This window comes from Pholcus phalangioides, unplaced genomic scaffold (genome assembly GCF_987345545.1).
Source record: "Pholcus phalangioides strain wild (caught in Gottingen) unplaced genomic scaffold, Ppha-v1.0 ptg000009l_1, whole genome shotgun sequence".
Taxonomy (NCBI): Eukaryota; Metazoa; Arthropoda; class Arachnida; order Araneae; family Pholcidae; genus Pholcus; species Pholcus phalangioides.
In genome coordinates, this window is record NW_028301602.1 from 59034853 (window position 1) to 59054161 (window position 19309).

The 19309-nt window shown below is 32.6% G+C and overlaps 1 protein-coding gene across 5 annotated transcripts in view; it reads left to right on the top strand.

The window, feature by feature from the left end:
• LOC149083397 (MBT domain-containing protein 1-like) overlaps positions 1–19309 on the top strand; it is a 27572-nt gene continuing 8263 nt past the window's right edge. For all 5 annotated transcript variants that reach the window (XM_089236674.1, XM_089236676.1, XM_089236675.1 and 2 more), the window contains exons 1-12: positions 1–56; positions 5181–5379; positions 7373–7470; positions 7647–7782; positions 9497–9576; positions 11727–11856; positions 12612–12746; positions 13145–13233; positions 14069–14306; positions 15434–15513; positions 15871–16120; positions 17743–17822. In XM_089236674.1, the coding sequence (XP_089092800.1) occupies positions 5196–5379; positions 7373–7470; positions 7647–7782; positions 9497–9576; positions 11727–11856; positions 12612–12746; positions 13145–13233; positions 14069–14306; positions 15434–15513; positions 15871–16120; positions 17743–17822 (1500 nt within the window). In that variant the 5' untranslated portion in view covers positions 1–56; positions 5181–5195. The remainder of the gene's footprint in view (positions 57–5180; positions 5380–7372; positions 7471–7646; positions 7783–9496; positions 9577–11726; positions 11857–12611; positions 12747–13144; positions 13234–14068; positions 14307–15433; positions 15514–15870; positions 16121–17742; positions 17823–19309) is intronic.

Consider the following 19309-nt stretch of genomic DNA (forward strand, 5'->3'; position numbering starts at 1 on the left):
AGAAACTCCATCATTCATGTGTGTATATACATGGGCAAAGTAAACAAAAACTTAAAGTGAGTTAAATTTTAGTGTCCTGCACGATCTGCAGTGTATAAAATCCAATTTAGCCACGCAAAATGTGTGTGCATGGGTTGCTTTTGCATTTGTTCATAATGTCGGGTCACGTCAATTTTTTGCCCGCTGCTCCGCTTATATGAAAGACGGTGCTACTCATATTTTTCACAGAGGATGCCAAGCGTGGGAGTTGGCGCCGAAGCCTGCTCATCTGAAATTCACCAATATAATGTGTTTCAATTAGCATTTAGTTCTATTTGCTCTGTTCCGAATCAAGTCGATGTACTTTTTAAATTTCTGACGCTTACAGTCATGGCGTGATGAAAATGAGAAAGAAATTAAAAAATATGCATTTTTTTTTGGGGGGTGGGTATATTGTACATACCACAACCGGCGAAATGGCCGACGAGGTGGATGACGAAAAGTGTCCGTGAAAAATATAGATGCCAAGTATAACTAAAGTACAGCAACCCAAAATAAGAGCTACGGAAAAACTAATACACACTAAAATAAAACTAATAAAGACTAATGATTATAATAAGATAAAACACACTGCCCATAAAAAAATATGGTTGTCCTATCAAAGTAGGGATAGTTTATTGATTCATCCCATTATAAATATTGTATTTCTTTGTAATGACACCTGGGGGATAAAGCCGGGCTTTCCTAGGATCAGTTTTTTCTACACTGTGAACCGAATAGGACTATTTTGCGCTACAAGTTTGTGTTTTCCTAGCATGATTCATCATCTGTTCTGTCATCTGTATATCCACGTATTTTTGGCATTTTGCCCAATGAAAAAAGGGGGAAAAAACAATAAAAGTGAAGTGTGCGGCACTTGATTCCTCCAAAAGCAGTCGGCCAATCATGCCTCACTTGAAGCATGTTGTAGGAAAACACTGTAGGAAAACAGCCATACCACTTTTCCTATTGGTGAGTGGATGGCATGTCACTTTGGGCGATTCACGTCGTACATAGAAGGAGCAGGTTTGCATTGCTTGTTGTTGCTGCCAACAACTTGTTTGCAATGCGAACCAGTTGTTGAATCATTTAACTCGCACCACTTGCTATAACATATGTAAAGTCTTCCTACTATGTGGAGAATTATATATATAATAGTTGAGAACATAATCTTTATAATGACGATATTTTGAAGATTTTAGATTTATAATTTTCAAAAAAGAAATCTGTAACAAGTGTAGCTTATCATGAGAATCTTACTATAATAGGTGATTTGCACCAACTATGAGTTAAGCGTTGCTACTTATTGCATATAACGAGAAGTCCTTCTTATAATTAGTATTGAACGATAATTATTAATATAAGGTGACTTTATTTTAGAAAAATACTTATGAAGGGATATGATAAATATAGGAAAATATGAGGCATTGGCAATGGTTATGATTTTTTTGGCTTGCTGCATTTGGATCTTTGAAAGTTTTTTTCGAAGTATTTCATGTTCTCAAAATTATTTGACCATATGACAAAACAGTTTCAATTCTCAATTATAACCTGTGTATTCAATTCCATGTTTTTATGAAGTCATTAGAGAGAAAAAACAACTGCCGGTTTTTTGAGAATTTCTCATAGTGAAAGCTTCTTAACTTTGCTGTACTTTTATGAATATTTAATTTGTATCTTCACACAACATTAGCTGTTAGGCAATTACTTGTAAATCACTAGTAATAGCGAGATTCTTGTTGTAAGCTGTACGTGTTATATCATACTTTTACTATATTTGAAGTTATAAATATATTTATGCAAATCATTCTACATCCAGAATTTCAGAGAAGATAACAAAGTTTGAGTAATCTTTGCTGAAAAAATTAGATGTTTTTGTAAGAAAAGAATGGTCGTCTTTTAAGGATATGGAAAAAAGTACAGTAAAATTATTGATCATATGCTCACACTACCCATGACTGTACGAGTGTCATTGAACATATTGATGAAACTTCTCTTTCAAGTTTATTATTCTATTAATGATAATTATGTATTAATAATTATTCGGATAGTATTCATGCTTGATAATCTCCGTTAATTCTTAAAAATGATTGTGATTCTTTCCACCAAATGGTTTCTGACAAGAACTATTAATAACAAATACAACGCAACAACGGGCAAAATGCCCAACGAGGTGGCTGAGAAAAAGATGCCCATAATATGGATGTCATATATTTAAAAAATACAGCAACCCAATTAAAAACACAATCACAAAAATTATAAATAATATGTACATATGATACAATGCCCATTAAAGAATATTATTGTTGTCTTATTCTAAGTATGAATAGCTTCTCGATTTACCCCAACATGTTTATCGTATTTCTTTTTAAACGTGTCAATTGTGTTACAGTTTACTACCTCCGGGGGTAAGCTATTCCATTTATTAACAACCCTATTAGAGAAAAATTCCCCCCCCCCCCCGTGACACCATAACCTTGCATAGTCCCTTACCAATCGATACGGGTGTCCCCTTGTAAAAACAGTAGATTGGCGGTGTACTAAAAGTTCATGGTCCATCCTATCCATCCTGTTGAAAATTTTGAACACGTCAATCATATCTCCCAGACACCTGCATTCATCTAGTGTAAGCATATTTAAAAAATGAAGCCTCTCTTCATAACTCAAGCCCTGTGTACCAATAAGGACACGCGTAGCTGTTCTCTGCACCCCTTCAACCAAGTCTATGTCCCTCTGTAGGTATGGTCTCCAAAATCTTACAGCATACTCCAGTCCAGGACAAACTAATCCTCAAAAAAGCGGAAGAATGACTTTAGGAGAACGCGAAGAGACTTTTTTGGAAATCAAACCAAGCATTCTATTCAACTTTTTGACCACTGCTAAACAATGTTCAGAAAACCTAAGCTGTTCGTCAATGAGAATTCCCAAATCGGTGACCCTAGTTGCATCCAGGATAGTGACGGCATTCAACTCGTAAGAGAACCGTGGGTTGTTCGAACCAAAATGAGCGACCATGCACTTGTCAATGCTAAACCTCATGCTCCATTCATTTGTCCATGCTGTAATCCTGTTTAAATTGGTCTGCAGTAACTTCCTTTCACTTTGATTCCCAATTACCCCGATTAGCTTCACGCAATCTGCGAATTTGCTAGCAATCCCATCGAGTTTATCGACAAAAAGTGAAAAAAGTATGGGGCCAATGACACTTCCTTGAGGAAGCCCACTTGTCATGCCTGTCCAACCAGAGAATTCCCCGTTCACCATAACTCGTTGTAACCTATCTCTTAACCATGATTCTATCCAATTCAGCAAGTTGCCCCCCCCTCCCAATCTCATGTAAATGCTTCAAGAGCTTACCATGTTGGACCTGATCGAATGCCTTCTGGAAATCAAAGTAAACAACATCTACATTTTTGCTCTTACCCAAAGCCTTAGTCACGTGATCATAGAAGCAAAGGAGGGTAGTTACACATGACTTCCTCTTCCTGAACCCATGCTGATTATTGGACAATATATTATTTTCGCGTATCCACTTCACAAGCGGCCTTTTGATGATAATTTCGAAAACTTTTGAGAGGGAGCTCGTCAAACTCACTGGATGATAATTGGATACAGCTTCTCCACTACCCTTCTTAAATATTGGAACAACATTAGCAAGTTTTCAATCCCTTGGGACGATACCCTCAGCAACACTACTTTCCTGTATATATATGCAACTGGCCCCAACAATTCATTACCACATTCCCTGAGGACCCTGGGATAGATATCATCTGGCCCTGATGCTTTCTTGCACATACATTTTTTAAAAGATTTAGGACCCCCCACATCTTTCATTTTGAATATCGTTGAGGATTTTATTACCCCATGCAACACCCGTATATTGAATATCATTATCTCCATTAAAAACCAACGCGAAAAAGTCATTGAAAGCACTACACATGTCTACATTGCTCTCTAACCTAGACCCCTCCTATCGAGAGGGAGCCAACTGTCCCCTTACATCCATTATTGATGTATCGAAAAAATGATTTTGGGTCAGAGCCAATGTTATCTGCCAACCTAGATTCAACTTCCTTTTTACTATCCCTTATCGCTTTCTTCAACGCTCTTCTTTTATTAGTAAACAATGATAGGTCACCTCTATCACTTTTACACTCTCTGAATGCTCCTTTCTTTTCAAGATAAAGGTTTCCCACGCTATCTGTGAACCATAGAGGGTGCAATGTACATACACACTTTTTGAAACAAAGGGTATGACGTTGTGCAAAACAGAGGACAGCTTCGTACTAAATTTTTCCTATTGACTTACCACCCGTACTAATTCCAACCGGTCATTGAAAACTTCTGCTAGCCTTCCTCTCAAAACATCAAAGTTTGTTCTCCGAAAACAAGGAACCAGTCTTTTGTTATCTACCTTATCCGAGGAAAAGTTACAGTGAAATCTGATGATACGATCATCACTGGAAGAAAACTCTTCACCTACCGAAACATGTTCAACAAGATCCTCAAAACTAGTAAGAAATAAATCCAAAATAGCAGTACCCCTAGTGGCTTCTGATACATGCTGATACAAAACATTTTAGAGCACCAACTTAAAGTCTTTTTCATACTGAACTCTAGATGAAAGGTTCTCCCGATCAATACCTGGGTAATTGAAATCCCCTAATATGATAACCCACTTACGCTTACACATGTAGGAAATTTCATCATGAAATTTGGCGATGTAGTTTGGATCCCTATTCGGTGGATTGTAACAAACCCCAACAATAAGTTTATGATGTCTTTTGTTTTCAAGCTCAACCCATATAGTTTCAATATCACTTCTCTTCACGTTACACTTTCTGGCCTTCAAAACATGATTTCACGTATATCAACACTCCACCCCCTTTCCTATCAGATCTGGGCCTATTTCTCATAAAAGTAATGTATCCTGAGACGTGTAAGAAAGATTCATCCCCATCATTTGCCCAAGGTTCTGTAATGGCTATAAGATCCAGGCCATCCACAACCATCATAGTTCATAAAAAATCTTTCTTATTACCCAAGCTCCTGGAATTAATTAGGACACATTTTAATTTGCCCGGTGATTTAGTGTCAACAATTTATTATATGAAATAGATTACTGCACATTATTATTCTTTTCTTTTTGTTAATTTTCTTAGTTTTATGTTAGAGTTATGAATACTCTATCCAAAACAAGAGCCGCCAAAGAACAAAGTAGAAAGTTTAATGCAAATGGTTCATCCAGCATCAGCTCTTCTAGTGATCCATCAGACAGCGAAAGTGATTCTAATGGTGAAGAAGGTACTGCTGAATTACCTGATGGGGGAAAGGTCATCAATGCTGCAAATGTTGTTATTAGTAAGCATATAATAGACCTATATATTTTGTTTTGAATATACAGTCAAATGGATGCACTTAATTTTACAAGAGAATGAGGCAGTCTGCAATGATCATTGATCATGTACAAATTAAAAAAAAGAAAAAAAGGATGCATTATTTTAATTGTGATAAAGCTTTAAAGTACCCTACCATTTAAGTTGGATTCTGTTTGGTATGCAAAATTTAGTTCTAATTGGCCAAAAAGTTCACAGGATATTCGAGCTGTGCTATGGATTCATAAATCAACATATTTTAACATTGCATGAAATCATTGAATAAAATTTAACACATTAAAGGAGACCTTTTTATATGGGCTATTCTCACGAAATTAGCTTAAATTGTGTCCCCAGCAATTTACATTAGATACATTTGACACAGAATTATTATTTTTTCATCACTTTCAATTTATATTTAAAGTTAATTTATAGTGATAAATATGTGTGATAAATATAATTTATAATTTATATTTATCACACACACAAAAAAAAAGAAAAAGATTAGAATTGTACTGGGGACCCAAGGGCTAGAGCTCTGTCAGCTCTCCTCCTTGTGTGGGTCATGTCAATGGTGATTGGTCAAAGCGTGTAAAAATGTGTGAAAGAAAAACCCGCTATGTATTATTACAAAGTGAAAAAAAAAATTTCCCCAGGGAAAAATAAATTCTGGAAACCTGAAAAGAAGGACAAAAGAATGTATTTTATAAAACGTAGGCAGATGCCTGAAAGACATCAAAAAAGAAGCATCAGTTGCCACCTATAAATTTTGTGATGAAAAGGTTAAAAAGAATCTATCCATCGCTTGAAGTTTTTTAAAATCAAGTAGAATTGTAAATTGCTTGAAAAATTAGATTTATTTAGGAAAAAAGAGTAGAGTGTATATTTTATTAAATACTCTTCTCCTGGCTACTTTTTTTGTGAGAAATAGGACCTGTATGAAAATTAAGAGAGGGGAGAGGAATCTAGATTTCTTGGTTACAACATCAAGCTACGGTAATGTTTCATCTGAAGACTTGCTCTTTGAGAGTGCCTCTCATGTTCTAGCAAAACAAGGACAAATTAGAAATCTGTTGTCCCCATGAAATTGATAAACAAAAGAGCGAGAAACACAATTAAAAAAAATAAATAATAATAAAATTTTGGAAAAAAAAGCTTTTCAGTATATTCTTGTTCAAAATGAAGATGATCAATCAAAACAGTTAGAACATGTTGTTCTTGGCGAACATAAATATAAAATTAGTACTGAAATGCCTCGTCAGATTGCCTATCTCTTAACATTGTTAAACTTAAAATTAAATTTTTCATTAAATTTTTTTCACCATGAATTTCAAGCAACTTTTGCTGCTGACTATATTTTCATTTATCAGCAGGGAAAGAAGTGATCCTAAGAATTATGTTGAATTTTTTGGTTGATATTTATTTTCCATTTTTTTGTCTAATTTCATGAGACTGACCCATGTAAAAGGTAGCATTTAGGCCTATTGTATTTACCAATTAGAATTGACGATCCTGTTCGAATGTGCGTGCCGACTTAGGTTTCTTGAAAAATTTCAACTTTTACAAAATAGATTTTCAAAATTGTCTGAATATTCACTTTGACAATTTGATAAAGTCATTACTTTTCTCAAATTTATTAGCTCTAGATTATGGTATCACCAAACAGATAGGCTTTGCACATGTGTGCAGACAATTTACAAACTAAATGAGAAGAGCTTGTCATAAGCTGTGAAATATAGACTCAGGTCTTTTCCCATATAATATTGATGTGTGCGAGCAGGAGAACATTGTTTTCAAAGTGCACCGATTCGTTTATTGTCCTTATTAATTGTTTTTTTATTTATTTTTTATTTTATAGCCATGTGAAGTTACTATAACCGCTATCACCTTTCCATTTTCAATTGACGCTTGTAGATGCAATATGTACTATACTGTGTAGAGAGCGTATATGAATATTTATATTTATATACATTTTTCAGGGCAGTGTGACTTTTGCAAAAAAGTGAAGCCCAACACTATCAGGTACAAAAACAAAAGGTTTTGTAGTCATAAATGTTACAACATATATGTGAAAGAAGTAAGTATTGAGCAATTTCAATTTTTTATTGTTTCAATGACCCACATTAGAAATATCCAGAAAAATCATTTTTTTTTGCATTAAGATAAAGTTAAATCTAAATTGCAATATTTAAGCAAAAAAAAGCAATTGTAACAAAAATTGTTTCTCTGAAAACTTTTGTATACACAATCTAGGTTTTGTCTCCTCCTTCAAAGCCCAACAAAAAATCTGCACAACTGAATAGTACAACTGTATCACCACCTTCTACTATATCAACGGGAACTACTTCCCTAACTTCTAGTCCAGATGTTCCTGTTATGAAGAAGACAGGTTAATTGTTATTGTGTTATTTGTTTGAATATATTTATATACCTATGACTATAAACCTGTCTATAATGATATTTTCTTTGATCCTGGCAAAATTTCTATTCAGTAGGAAATAGCAAAAATGCTCAAACTGTCTACAACAACCTGTCTATAACAATATTTTTCTAGGTCCTTACAGTATCGTTATAGACAGATTTCACTGTATACATATTTTTTCTGAAAAGGAAATAAAAGAAGATTATTTTGGATGCTTGTGAGCTGCTACTGTATTACTTGTATGAAAATATTATCCCATATGTTATTTTTTGTCTAATATAACAACCTACAAAGACTATTCAGTCCCATACAACATCTGAATTCAACTCTTGACCCTTGATATTTGAGAATTCAGTACATAGGTGGATGTGTACAATTAATTATTAGAATTTTATTATTGTTTTATAATCTGATGCATTTTCCCTGCAATTGCCTACATTATATCAAAAATTCTATTCCGTCTAAATGTGAATTCTATTGAAAAGCAAAATTTTTTTTAACGTTCGATATAACGACTTCGTAATATAATTCTACAGAACGAGGAAGGTCATTATAAAAAACATGGACTGTGTAGTTAAAAACAATGTTTTCAGATAAATATTTACAGAAAAAAAGGAAAGAAAACTAGAAACCTGATACATTGAAGCACTCTTGGGTGTCATTACCAAAGATTAAAAGAATAGAAATAATAATGAACACTTTTCTTTCAAACCGAACACAACTCAAGCTATCGCCATGGGCAATTTACTACTTTGTGAGTTGTGACAGAAGTGTAAGTGTGTATATCTAACAGTATGAGTGCATATCTAGTGTTGTGTATGATTTTTCAGTGCTGCCATCTGTATTTCAGAAATGAAGTGTAACGACTGAATATTTGTACTGTTTGTAGGCTGTTGCTCTCTGTGGCGAGACTTTTTAACAGGGAGATAAGCTTGCATTTGTGTCTAGAAGTTGGAAACCACAGAAAACCAACTTCAGCCGACCACCACTGTGGCGACAGTGGGGCTCGAATCCGGGTCCCTGCCGATGCAAGTGACTGCACAATGACCACTCGACCATCACAGCGACTGTAATGAATACTAATAAAAACAATTAATAATAATAGAAAGATAGAAAAATTTTGTCAGTGATGTGGACCAAGTACGAACAGAACACTTTTGTGGTTGGATCCAGAAGATCAAAATAACAGCTAAATATGATGTAATATAGGGATTTCATTAGAATTTTTAATGTAAAATTATGTGATCAATAAACACATTATTCCTGTTTTTACTTTTAGTAAAGAAGCCTTCAGAGTGTCAGAATGTGTCGGATGTTTCTGGTTTTTTTTGATTTCTGTGAATATTATTTGTTTCACAAAATTATTATTTTAATTTATTTGAATAATAAATTATAACAATACTTATGTGATTTTTAAAGAATAGTTTCATAACAAATGTTAATAAAATGGGGTTGTGCAATTTCAGAAATTATTTTGAAATTTTTGGTGGTGAACCCCACAGTTTTAAACAACACAGGCATACTTTGCTTTATTGAAGTGACTTATTCTGTAAATTACAATTTCAAGCCTTTATTTTTTAAGTGAATATAAATGTATTTTTTACTAGTTATTTTTGGAATATATGCTGCCTAAAAATTCTTTAATATCAATTTTGTTTTCCTTTCATTCGAATCTGTCAAGATATCAGTGGATCATTTAATTGGGCACCATATTTGAAAAAGTCGGATTTCATTGCTGCTCCTGTTTCGTGTTTCAAACATGTAAGTTTTGGCTTATTATTATACAAGATATGACAATTGATACCCCCAAATATATTGTGTGAAAACATTTGTTTGCTTATACATTAATGAGCTGTTGTCACAAAGTGTCTTGTGAATCAGCTCACTAAATCATCCAGCGTCTTGGGGAAATAATCTACTCACACACGCTCGCGCACGATTTTGAAAGATTGAGAATACAGTTGCACGGGTGGATTCTCCATCGCAGTGATCAGGGCTGTAACTAGGCAGGTGCAACAGGTGCACCCGCACAGAGCCCACTTGGAAGGGGAAGGGCAAAAATAGGCCTAAATTCAAATTCTTGCACTGGGATGGCTAAGTACGGCCCTGTCAATGATATTCTTGCACATCATGAGTCAGATCCTGTCTTAGAAATGACTGTTACATTATATAGGTAGACAAAATTTTTTTCCAAGATATTTATTATGCCATATCATGCAAATATCGTGGAAGTTTATTTTTTTACAAATGCATTTTTCTATACTGGAGTTTTTTTAAATCATTCTAATATGCAAGAATATGGAAAACTGGTTATACTTAGAGATGATGATTTCTCCTTTGGAAAAAAAATTCATCTGTCTCTATGGGGGGACTCAAACTCCAGTCTCTCATATGCCGGAGGAGTGCTCTGGCAGGCACAGATAAATTTTTCTTTCTAAAAAATCTGCATCTCTGCATACATATAACAAGTTTTCTGTATATCTTGTATTAACAAGTGGAGAGGACAGCTTTCTCTACATTCTGATAAGCATTAGTGAATTCAGAAACAAAGAAACACAAAACCTGCCACAATCTATGCTTCCAGATTTCTTTTAAATTTTTTACAAAACATCTGCAAGTAAATCACTGTCTCATGACTAATGATTGTTCAATATCGGCCATACTTTGCAAACAAATAAAGTGGTTGAGATTTTAAGGAATCTAACCAAACAAGCCTTTTTCAAAGCCAGATCTTTTTATAAATGTTTGAACTTTCTTACTGAAACGAAACAAATTTTTTTAAAAGTAAAATCATGATTCATTTTATTTTCAAAACTCAAACAAGCTGTCTATAAAAATATAGTTATTTCGATTTTCAAAATAAGAAAAAAAGATCATTCTGGAAGAATTGTAATTTTGTCTTTTAGCAGAAGGTGAGATTAATTTTTAAAAAAATATTTGTATTTATGGATTCAATATTAAAGGGAACTGATTTTTTTCAAGCAAATAAGATAACTGTATAATAATAAATATTTGATTGTATGTTGAATTAGTAGCTGATATTCTAAGTTTTAGTTTTTCAGTAATTAGAATTCCGCAGAACCTTTTTCTTTTTTTTCCAATTAAGCTCTGCAATAAACGAAAATCAACCTGACTGAAACATAGATATACTGATTTATATTATAATTATATATAGTCAAACCCTGATTTAACAAATCTGAAGCCAACAATTTTATTTGTTGAATCAAGGACATCATTAAATTTGTTTCAAATTGATTAGGAGCATAAATAAACACTTGAAATGGCAAATTTCAAGTGCAGCAACAGCAACCTCCAACAGCAAATTTCAACAGCAACCTTCACGGTGGTAGACGAGCATCTTACCTACATGCCACTCGGGCACAGATGATTTGCCAGTCTTTGCTTCATGTACACTCTAAATGGCTTCATTTACTCGAAAAGGAATAGATTCCTATTCCCCCAATTTTTTTGCTTGTCTCTTAAGAAGACCTGGAGGTCAAATCCTGGGTCATTTCTTCAGATTGTGGTTTTGAGCGACAAGAAAGAAGAAAAAAAAATTAATTATAGTTTGAAAATAATTTGTTATATCGAGGGTTTTTATTCATTAAATAGATTTTGTATTCATAGTTTCACCATAATTTTTTTCAGAAGAAAAAATTTGTTGAATCAGAGTTCGTTATATTGGGTCAGACTGTATATAAAAATCTATCATAGTGTAAAATTCATAAGTAAAAATACATAACGATACCTTCTTTTAAGATAATCGACTATATAACAATATAACTCTCTGGGACCAATGCACTTTGCATAGTACTTTTCATTATAATATGAAGACTGACATATTATTATTCTTGTATTCTTTTTTAAACTTGCACATGCTTAGCAATGTTATTTTGTGTTTTTCATCAAAGGTAGCTTTAGCTGACTCATGGAGTAACATACATGTTGGATTGAAAGTTGAGGTTATTAATACTGAATGTGAAAATTATGCTGGTGTACTTCCAGCATTCTACTGGGTGGCGTCTGTGATTAAAGTGGCTGGTAAGTAAACTGATTTTTTTAATGTTTTTTTTTTAAATATTGGGTTTTAAAAATGAAATCCAAAATCAATTAAGTTTGTTGACTGTCATTTGCAGTTCCACTTGTTTTATAAATTGAATACAGAGATGATATATTCTGTGTTATACAGTGAAACTTTACTATAATGATACTTGATGCAATGATAAATCCCTCTACAATGAATGATGTTTCTTTTTCAAGTTTTGTTTGGAAACGTCCTAATATTAAACTTCTGCCTCTTGATATAACGGTAATCATTCTAAAACAATATTTTCTATTAGTCCACAGAGTATCACTTTATCGAGGTTTCACTGCATATGGGGGGAATGACTCAAAATAATCAGAATTATTTTTTAAAAGTCAAACCAATTTCTATAATGAAACATATTTTATTCCTTCCAACTTTTGCGAATTGTGTGGTCACACTTCCTAATAATTGCAGGAGGCTGCGATCAAGAACACATGCAAACAAGTAGCTTCACTGACAAATAACTCCTAAGCCCTGCCCATTTTACAAATGGAGATGGGGGAAATTATGAATTACAAATGGTAATAGCACGGTCTGAAACTGTAAAACTTATTCTGGCTATTGTAAAATAATTTTTACTGACAATTTCATTTTTTGCACTGCATTAGATTATTCAACTTGCAACTAATTCAAATTCAATTCAAATTTGCAACTTATTAATTTTTATGGATATACTAATGGTGATTTTTATTATTTTGGTAACCCACAGGCTATATGGTGCTTCTTCGTTATATTGGCTATGACGATGATGACAGCCAAGACAAATGGACAAATATGTGTACCGATGAAATTCATCCAGTTGGCTGGTGTTCATCAAAGGGTATACCTCTTGTGCATCCAAAACGTTAGTTGATATTTTATTTTCTTGAGATGTGTTGGTGGCAGCATTCTGCAATTTTTCAAGTATTCAAAAAAAAAAAAAAAAAGTTTAAAATATGGTAAAATAAAGCCGCTATTAAAAAAAGGTTTGTAGAAGAAATTCAAGTGATATCAAATAACAGTTTTTTGGCTTCATAATTGTAAAAAGAAAATTACTCCAGTTTGTTGGGTTTTGAGTTTTTTTCTTTTGAAGTGAAGTTATATCCTAATTGTGAATGTTTAATTTCTTTCTCTTGTGTGCATTTAATGTTGAATTATTTTGAAATCGACTAAACAAAAAGTTTTTTTGTTAAATTATTATGCTTAAAAGAAATTCATTCTAGCCACAAAAATGTATGAGAAATTGGTTTTCTTTGAAATTAGATGTGGAGGAAAAATATGGTGACTGTAAGCAGCTTCTCGCAGAAAGACTGATTGGATCACACACTATTCCTCAAGATTTTTCATTCAAGGTCTGAAAATCATAATTTCAAAGTCTAAATGACTGCTTATAATAATGATTGATAATGCTAAATATCATATATAAAATAAACATTGTGTGTTGTCAAAAATAAATAAATAAATAAAATCTTTTACTTTATTTCACTGCATGCATCATCATAATGAAATAAATACACGAAGATATATAATTTCCTTTATCCATTGACAGCATGACTATGAGTATAAATGTAACTAAAAAAAATTATTTATGGGCTTACTGCAATATTCTTGTCACTTGATTTTTATCACTAAAAATCAAATGCCACTTTGTCGCTTTTATAAGCATAATTTAAGTTAGTTATTTCATCTTGTGTCTTTCTGGAAAAAAAAAAATCTGTGTAATGAGAGAATGTTGAATCATTTTCTTTTGTTTGATTGAACTAATCATATTTTTAAAAATTGCCATGGTATAATAAAGATTCAGAAAGTGTTGTATAAATTCAATTTATGATCTCTTTTAATTTTTTCACCCTTTTAAATTAAAAGTTGTTTTATTTATTTATTGTTTTTTTAACCCCTGTCTGCCTCTTTTGCTTGATATACAGCAGCAGTTCTCAACCCTTTTTGACTCGCAGAGCCTTTTCTGGACTATAATTTCTGTGGTGGAGCCCCATAGTTTTATTTTTAATTTATTCATCAGTTACTGATTTATTTTTCTCATTAAAAAATATTTGTTATTTTTTTTCTTGAAATTTACTGTTTTTAAATTTTCCTTGAGCTGCCGCATAGCCCCTGGTGGGCACGGGTGAGAACTGCTGGTATACAATACCAATATTATAAAGGCAATTAAATTATATTTTACCTCAGGCTGCAGAGTGTATGAATAACAATATTCAGATTGGAATGAGACTGGAAGTTGTGGACAAGAACAGATTATCATGTGTTAGAGTGGCAAGGGTTAATGAGATAATTGGAGGCCGCCTGCATGTGATTTATGAAGGATGTGAAGAAGAAGATGAAGGTTTCTGGTGTCATGAACGGTCTCCACTCATTCATCCAATAGGCTGGGCTCAAGTTATTGGCCATGATTTGAGAGCAACACCAGGTGAATTTATAATTTTCTTCTTACACAAATTTTTAGTGAGAATAAATGCTTTGATAATATTATAAAGTTATTGGAAAAAAATATGAGAAAATGCATGTACAAGTTGGACCATAGCCAAACCCTGCTATAGTGAACCCTCGAATATAACGAACAAAGTTTTTGGACCTCTTTAGATTTCCTATGCAGTGAGGCTAAGCAAACCTCAAAAAAGAGAAAAATTATATGTAATGAACTTTGCAGATATCTTCGACCAAATATTTTAAGATTTATTTTTAATTTTTTCAAAACATTTTTCCTCAGTAGTTTGGTATAAAAATTTGTATACAGACCCCCCACTGATACTTTTACATTACTGCAATATGTTCTATTACATTTTTTTCTTCAGCTTTGCTTCACTGGCTGTAAGTCTCTTGGGGTAATTTTGAGTTGTTGTACAAAACAGAATAAGCAGTGCTTGTAAAATCCTCTTTGCTTTTTTTCCTTTTTTCTAATTCTGTTGTATTATCAGAGAAGCATGCAAGAGAGAATCTTATTAATGAAATCAATGAAACAGATTAGATCAATGAAATAGAAGCTGTTTAGCATATTTTTTCTACTTGCTCTTTTTTCTACTAGACTCTGAAATAGTTTGTTGTAGTGCCAAATTTTGTTCCTAATGAGAGGATTGTCCATTAATAAGTTGTGAAATTAATTCTATCTCCATTTCACCAGATTTCAAAAAGTGTAATTAATGGGAGTTGTCTGTTAAGAGGAGTGTTCATTGAGATGTATTGTTTTGTATTGTACCATTGTCTTTTGGTTCTTGCTATAATAAATTGTTTGACGTTTTAACACATTTGGTTTTTATTATTTTATTATTTTTATTACAAATATTTTATTTTATTATTTTTATTATTTTATTTTATTATTTTTATTATTTTATTTTATTATTTTTATTATTTTATTTTATTATTTTTATTATTTTATTTTATTATTTTATTTTATTATTTTTATTATTTTATTTTATTATTTTATTTTATTATTTTTATTATTTTATTTTATTATTTTTATTATTTTATTTTATTATTTTTATTATTTTATTTTATTATTTTATTTTATTATTTTACATTATTTCTATTTCTTCATAGAATATGCTAGACAGTCATTACAGAAGACCTTGTTTCGAGAATTCGAACCGAATGATGCCACCTGGGACATGTTCCTTCCAGTCAGTAAAAATATATTGACCATATTTATAATTTGCATGATGCAATCTTTGATTTTTTTATATGAAGATATTTTCAGCTATCCATAATAAGAAATATAATTCATTAGTTCATCTTATAAAATAGTAATAAATCAAAGCATAGGTTTGCGATGATAGATAAGTATGCAAATAAAAATGCTTTTTATTCCTAATAAAAATTAAAAACTCAGAATAATATTTTGTATGCGATAAATTGTTTTTTAAAGAAAACTGAAAACAAAAATGATATTCCAAATCCTCTTTCTATGTTTCATTCTAGTGACTCATCATGGCAGAAGCTGTTCTTAATGATTTATGAAAATTGTTTGTTTTTTGAAGGTACTCAATCCTGTCACTGATTTGAAGTTTGAAGTCGGAATGAAGCTTGAAGCAATTGATCCTTTAAATCTTTCTACAGTTTGTGTTGCAACTGTTACCCGAGTATTAAGAAATAACTACTTGATGATTGGCATAGATGGAATGATGGCACCAAACGGTGCTGACTGCTTCTGCTATCATGCCTCTTCACCATGCATATTTCCAGTAGGATTTTGTGAGTCAAATGGCATGCAACTGACACCACCAAGAGGTACATGACTCATGTTTATCATGAGATGATTTGTTTATGGATGGCATACATTTTGAAAATCTTTTTTTATGACCAGGCATATACACATTGCATGGTTTATGAAATACTGATGTAAATTTTAAATCATGTTCTGTATTTTTAAGGTTTATATATAATACAGTACTACCACTACCACTTAACCATACATGCACCTCATAAACATTCCTCTGTAGAATTTCTAACAAATTGGTACATACAAGAACGTGTTGTGTGTGTATGCCCAACCCTAATGCGTTTATGTTTGTTTTCTGTTATACTGGTGCTGCCATTTGTTTTTCATATTTTGAAGTGGAAATGGTAAATTCCAGAATTTTGATGTCATGTAAGTACTGTATTGAACGTCTGGCAGAGAGACTTTTTCAAATGGGAGACTGGCTTGTGCATTTGCATCTCAAAGTTGGAAAACCACAGAAAGCCGTTTTTAATCCCTTGGCTCCCAGGCTTTTTTTCGCAGGTGTGGTAGAATCAAAGTCATTACTGACCTCCCAACCTGGACTGAATGAATGAACACCAGAACTGTGCCCCTGGACTTATCCCGTTGTCGAGATCTCTTCCAGTCCATCTTTGTGGCAGTCTGGAACACTTTATTTTGTGTCAAAAAAAAAAAAAAAAAAAAAATGCACAAAATTTTTCCAACATATTTTCCCCAGACAATTGGGTACTGTTCCGATTAACAATTTTGTGGTGATTACAGACGAGATGGGGGTTGGGACTAGGAGAAAAGTTCCAGGGTTTTGTTAGATGGATGAATATGATGATATATATATATGATATATTAAGATGGAGGTATATTTTAAAAGCAATTGGAATCCAACCTGGACTGTGCGTTTTTTGAGTTACCTATCACAGATTAATCAGGTTTAAACACTTAGGCATTACTATTGAATTTCAGTGAAAAGTGCCTTTCTGCAATTAAAGTATGCTAAATCAAATTACTAATAAGAGGATGAAATATTTGGCTTTAATAAAAATATTCAGTGATTTGGGTACCCAACACCTGGAGCAGGTTGACCCACCCATTAAGACTCTAATGCATTTGACAATGATTAAGTGCCAGTCTTTCTTCTTCATAAATATGTTACCTGTACTGAATCGGGCTAATGAAAACCTGCATAAGCTGGATCATCGAACTCAAGGACACAACTCGGGTCTCTTTGTTCACGAGAGACCCGATGATAACATTTAATTTTGATTAACAACAATTGCTACAAGCTTATCCATCATGGGCCACTGGAGCTCAGGATGTCTAAGATGGAGCATGGGAGGGTAGGTATTTATTTTGATTCTTTTCATTCTTTTTTGAGCTGTTCAGATTAGCACAGTTCTAGTGTGTTTGTAACAGAATTAACTATCTCTAAATCTTATCATGATGTTATGGAGTGTGAGAAAGTTCAATCATACTGATTTTATTTGTCTGGGGTGTATTAGAAATTTATGAAAAATTCATAAAAAAATTAGAATTTAAGGCTAAATTAAGGTGGTTAAAGTTGGATAAGTCCTTAATTCTTTTTTCAATAACTGATTCCAGTAAACACACTTTAATAATGGTAATTATAGTTTATGTTTGTTTTTTTTTCCTCTAGGACATAAAGGTGACTTCAAGTGGGAAGATTACTTAAGACAAACAAAATCATCTGCTGCACCGGTTGGACTATTTAAAAAAGTAAAGATGAAAAATTGATTCTTACCCATTATTGATTAAAATTGCAGTGAAATGGGTACTCTTTTATTAATGAAGTTGTGGTTAACCATTGTTACTGAAGGTCAGCAGAATGCTGATAAACTGTTGTACCGACATTTAACATCTTTTTTCCCCAACTTTCCTGTTTTTAAAATCCAAACATCTCAGTGAATATTGCACTTAGGAACATGGAATTCTTTTTGTTGGCATCACAAGAGATATGAAAACAACTTTGTAATTAGGTTAGGGTGCCCATATAAAAAGCTAAAATTCTTATTTTAATGACTACACAACCCCTAGCAACATAAATGACATTCCTACTACATGTTATTTGGATATTTTTTCTAATAGGAAGTATGTCTCTAGGATCAATGGTTTGCCAGTAAAATACCATATGCCCTGTGACCTATGCACCCTGTATATATACATCAGATCCTGTTTACAGGGCTCCCACTCGTCCTACTTTTTGGTAAAATGTCCTACTTTCTAGTTTTTGTCCTACTTTTTTACCAAATCCTATCGACAAAATTTGTGTAGTTGATTTTAATTCAGCAGGAAATCATTGATATATTGCCAAATATTACAAATGTTGGAGAATGCAATTAATGATTCTGATAAAGTAGAAAAGGTTTGGTGATTCTGATGCTACCCAATAGCATTCAGTTGTCTTCTGTATTTTTAAGGCATGAAGAGGCATAAACAATATTTACAATGCTCAACAAAGAGCTAGAAATAGAAGTGCTTCATTTGTCAACAATGATTACACTGGCATTGAACAGTAAAACGTGAACAAATCCCTTTAAAAAATTATGGACAATGCTGTAAAACTATCTGGTTCACCTTGCCTTATTTATATCGGATCTTGTAATCTACACATTTTGCACACTGTGCTTTTGAAAGTGGTCTCGAAGGAGCGTCATTCTTAAAAAATGTATGTCTTCAAAATTTGCTGTGCATTGTCGAAGAGAGTCTGCAAGCTCTGCACTTTGGAAGACTCCAAAAAAGAATGTAATATAATTATATGTGGTTGCTAGTGCACTGTTTTGGCCAAAAATTGGTTTTGTAACCAAGTCATTTATCATTTTGCTTTGGCTTGAGTCAATCTTATAGGAAACTGAAATAGTGCTATGAAAAAAAAAGTTAATTGAAAATTAAATTTTTTTTTAATTTTAATTTTTTCAAAAAAAATAATTTTATTTTAGGGTATTTTTTTCATTATGCTATGATTATGTTGTCTAAAGGGGTTACCCTCCCCCATCCTACTTTTTAGTCCTGCGTTTTCCTACTTTTTCTCATTTCTTGAGTGGGAGCCCTGTGTTTATAATATTTTTCAAAAACTGTCATGAAAAAGATAAGTGAATAAACACTTTGAACTAGAAATCTTAATGAGAAATACTCATTGTAGTTGAGACAAAAAGTCATACTAAGCAAAAAAAAAAACCGTTATAAGCTGGAATGTTATTAACGGG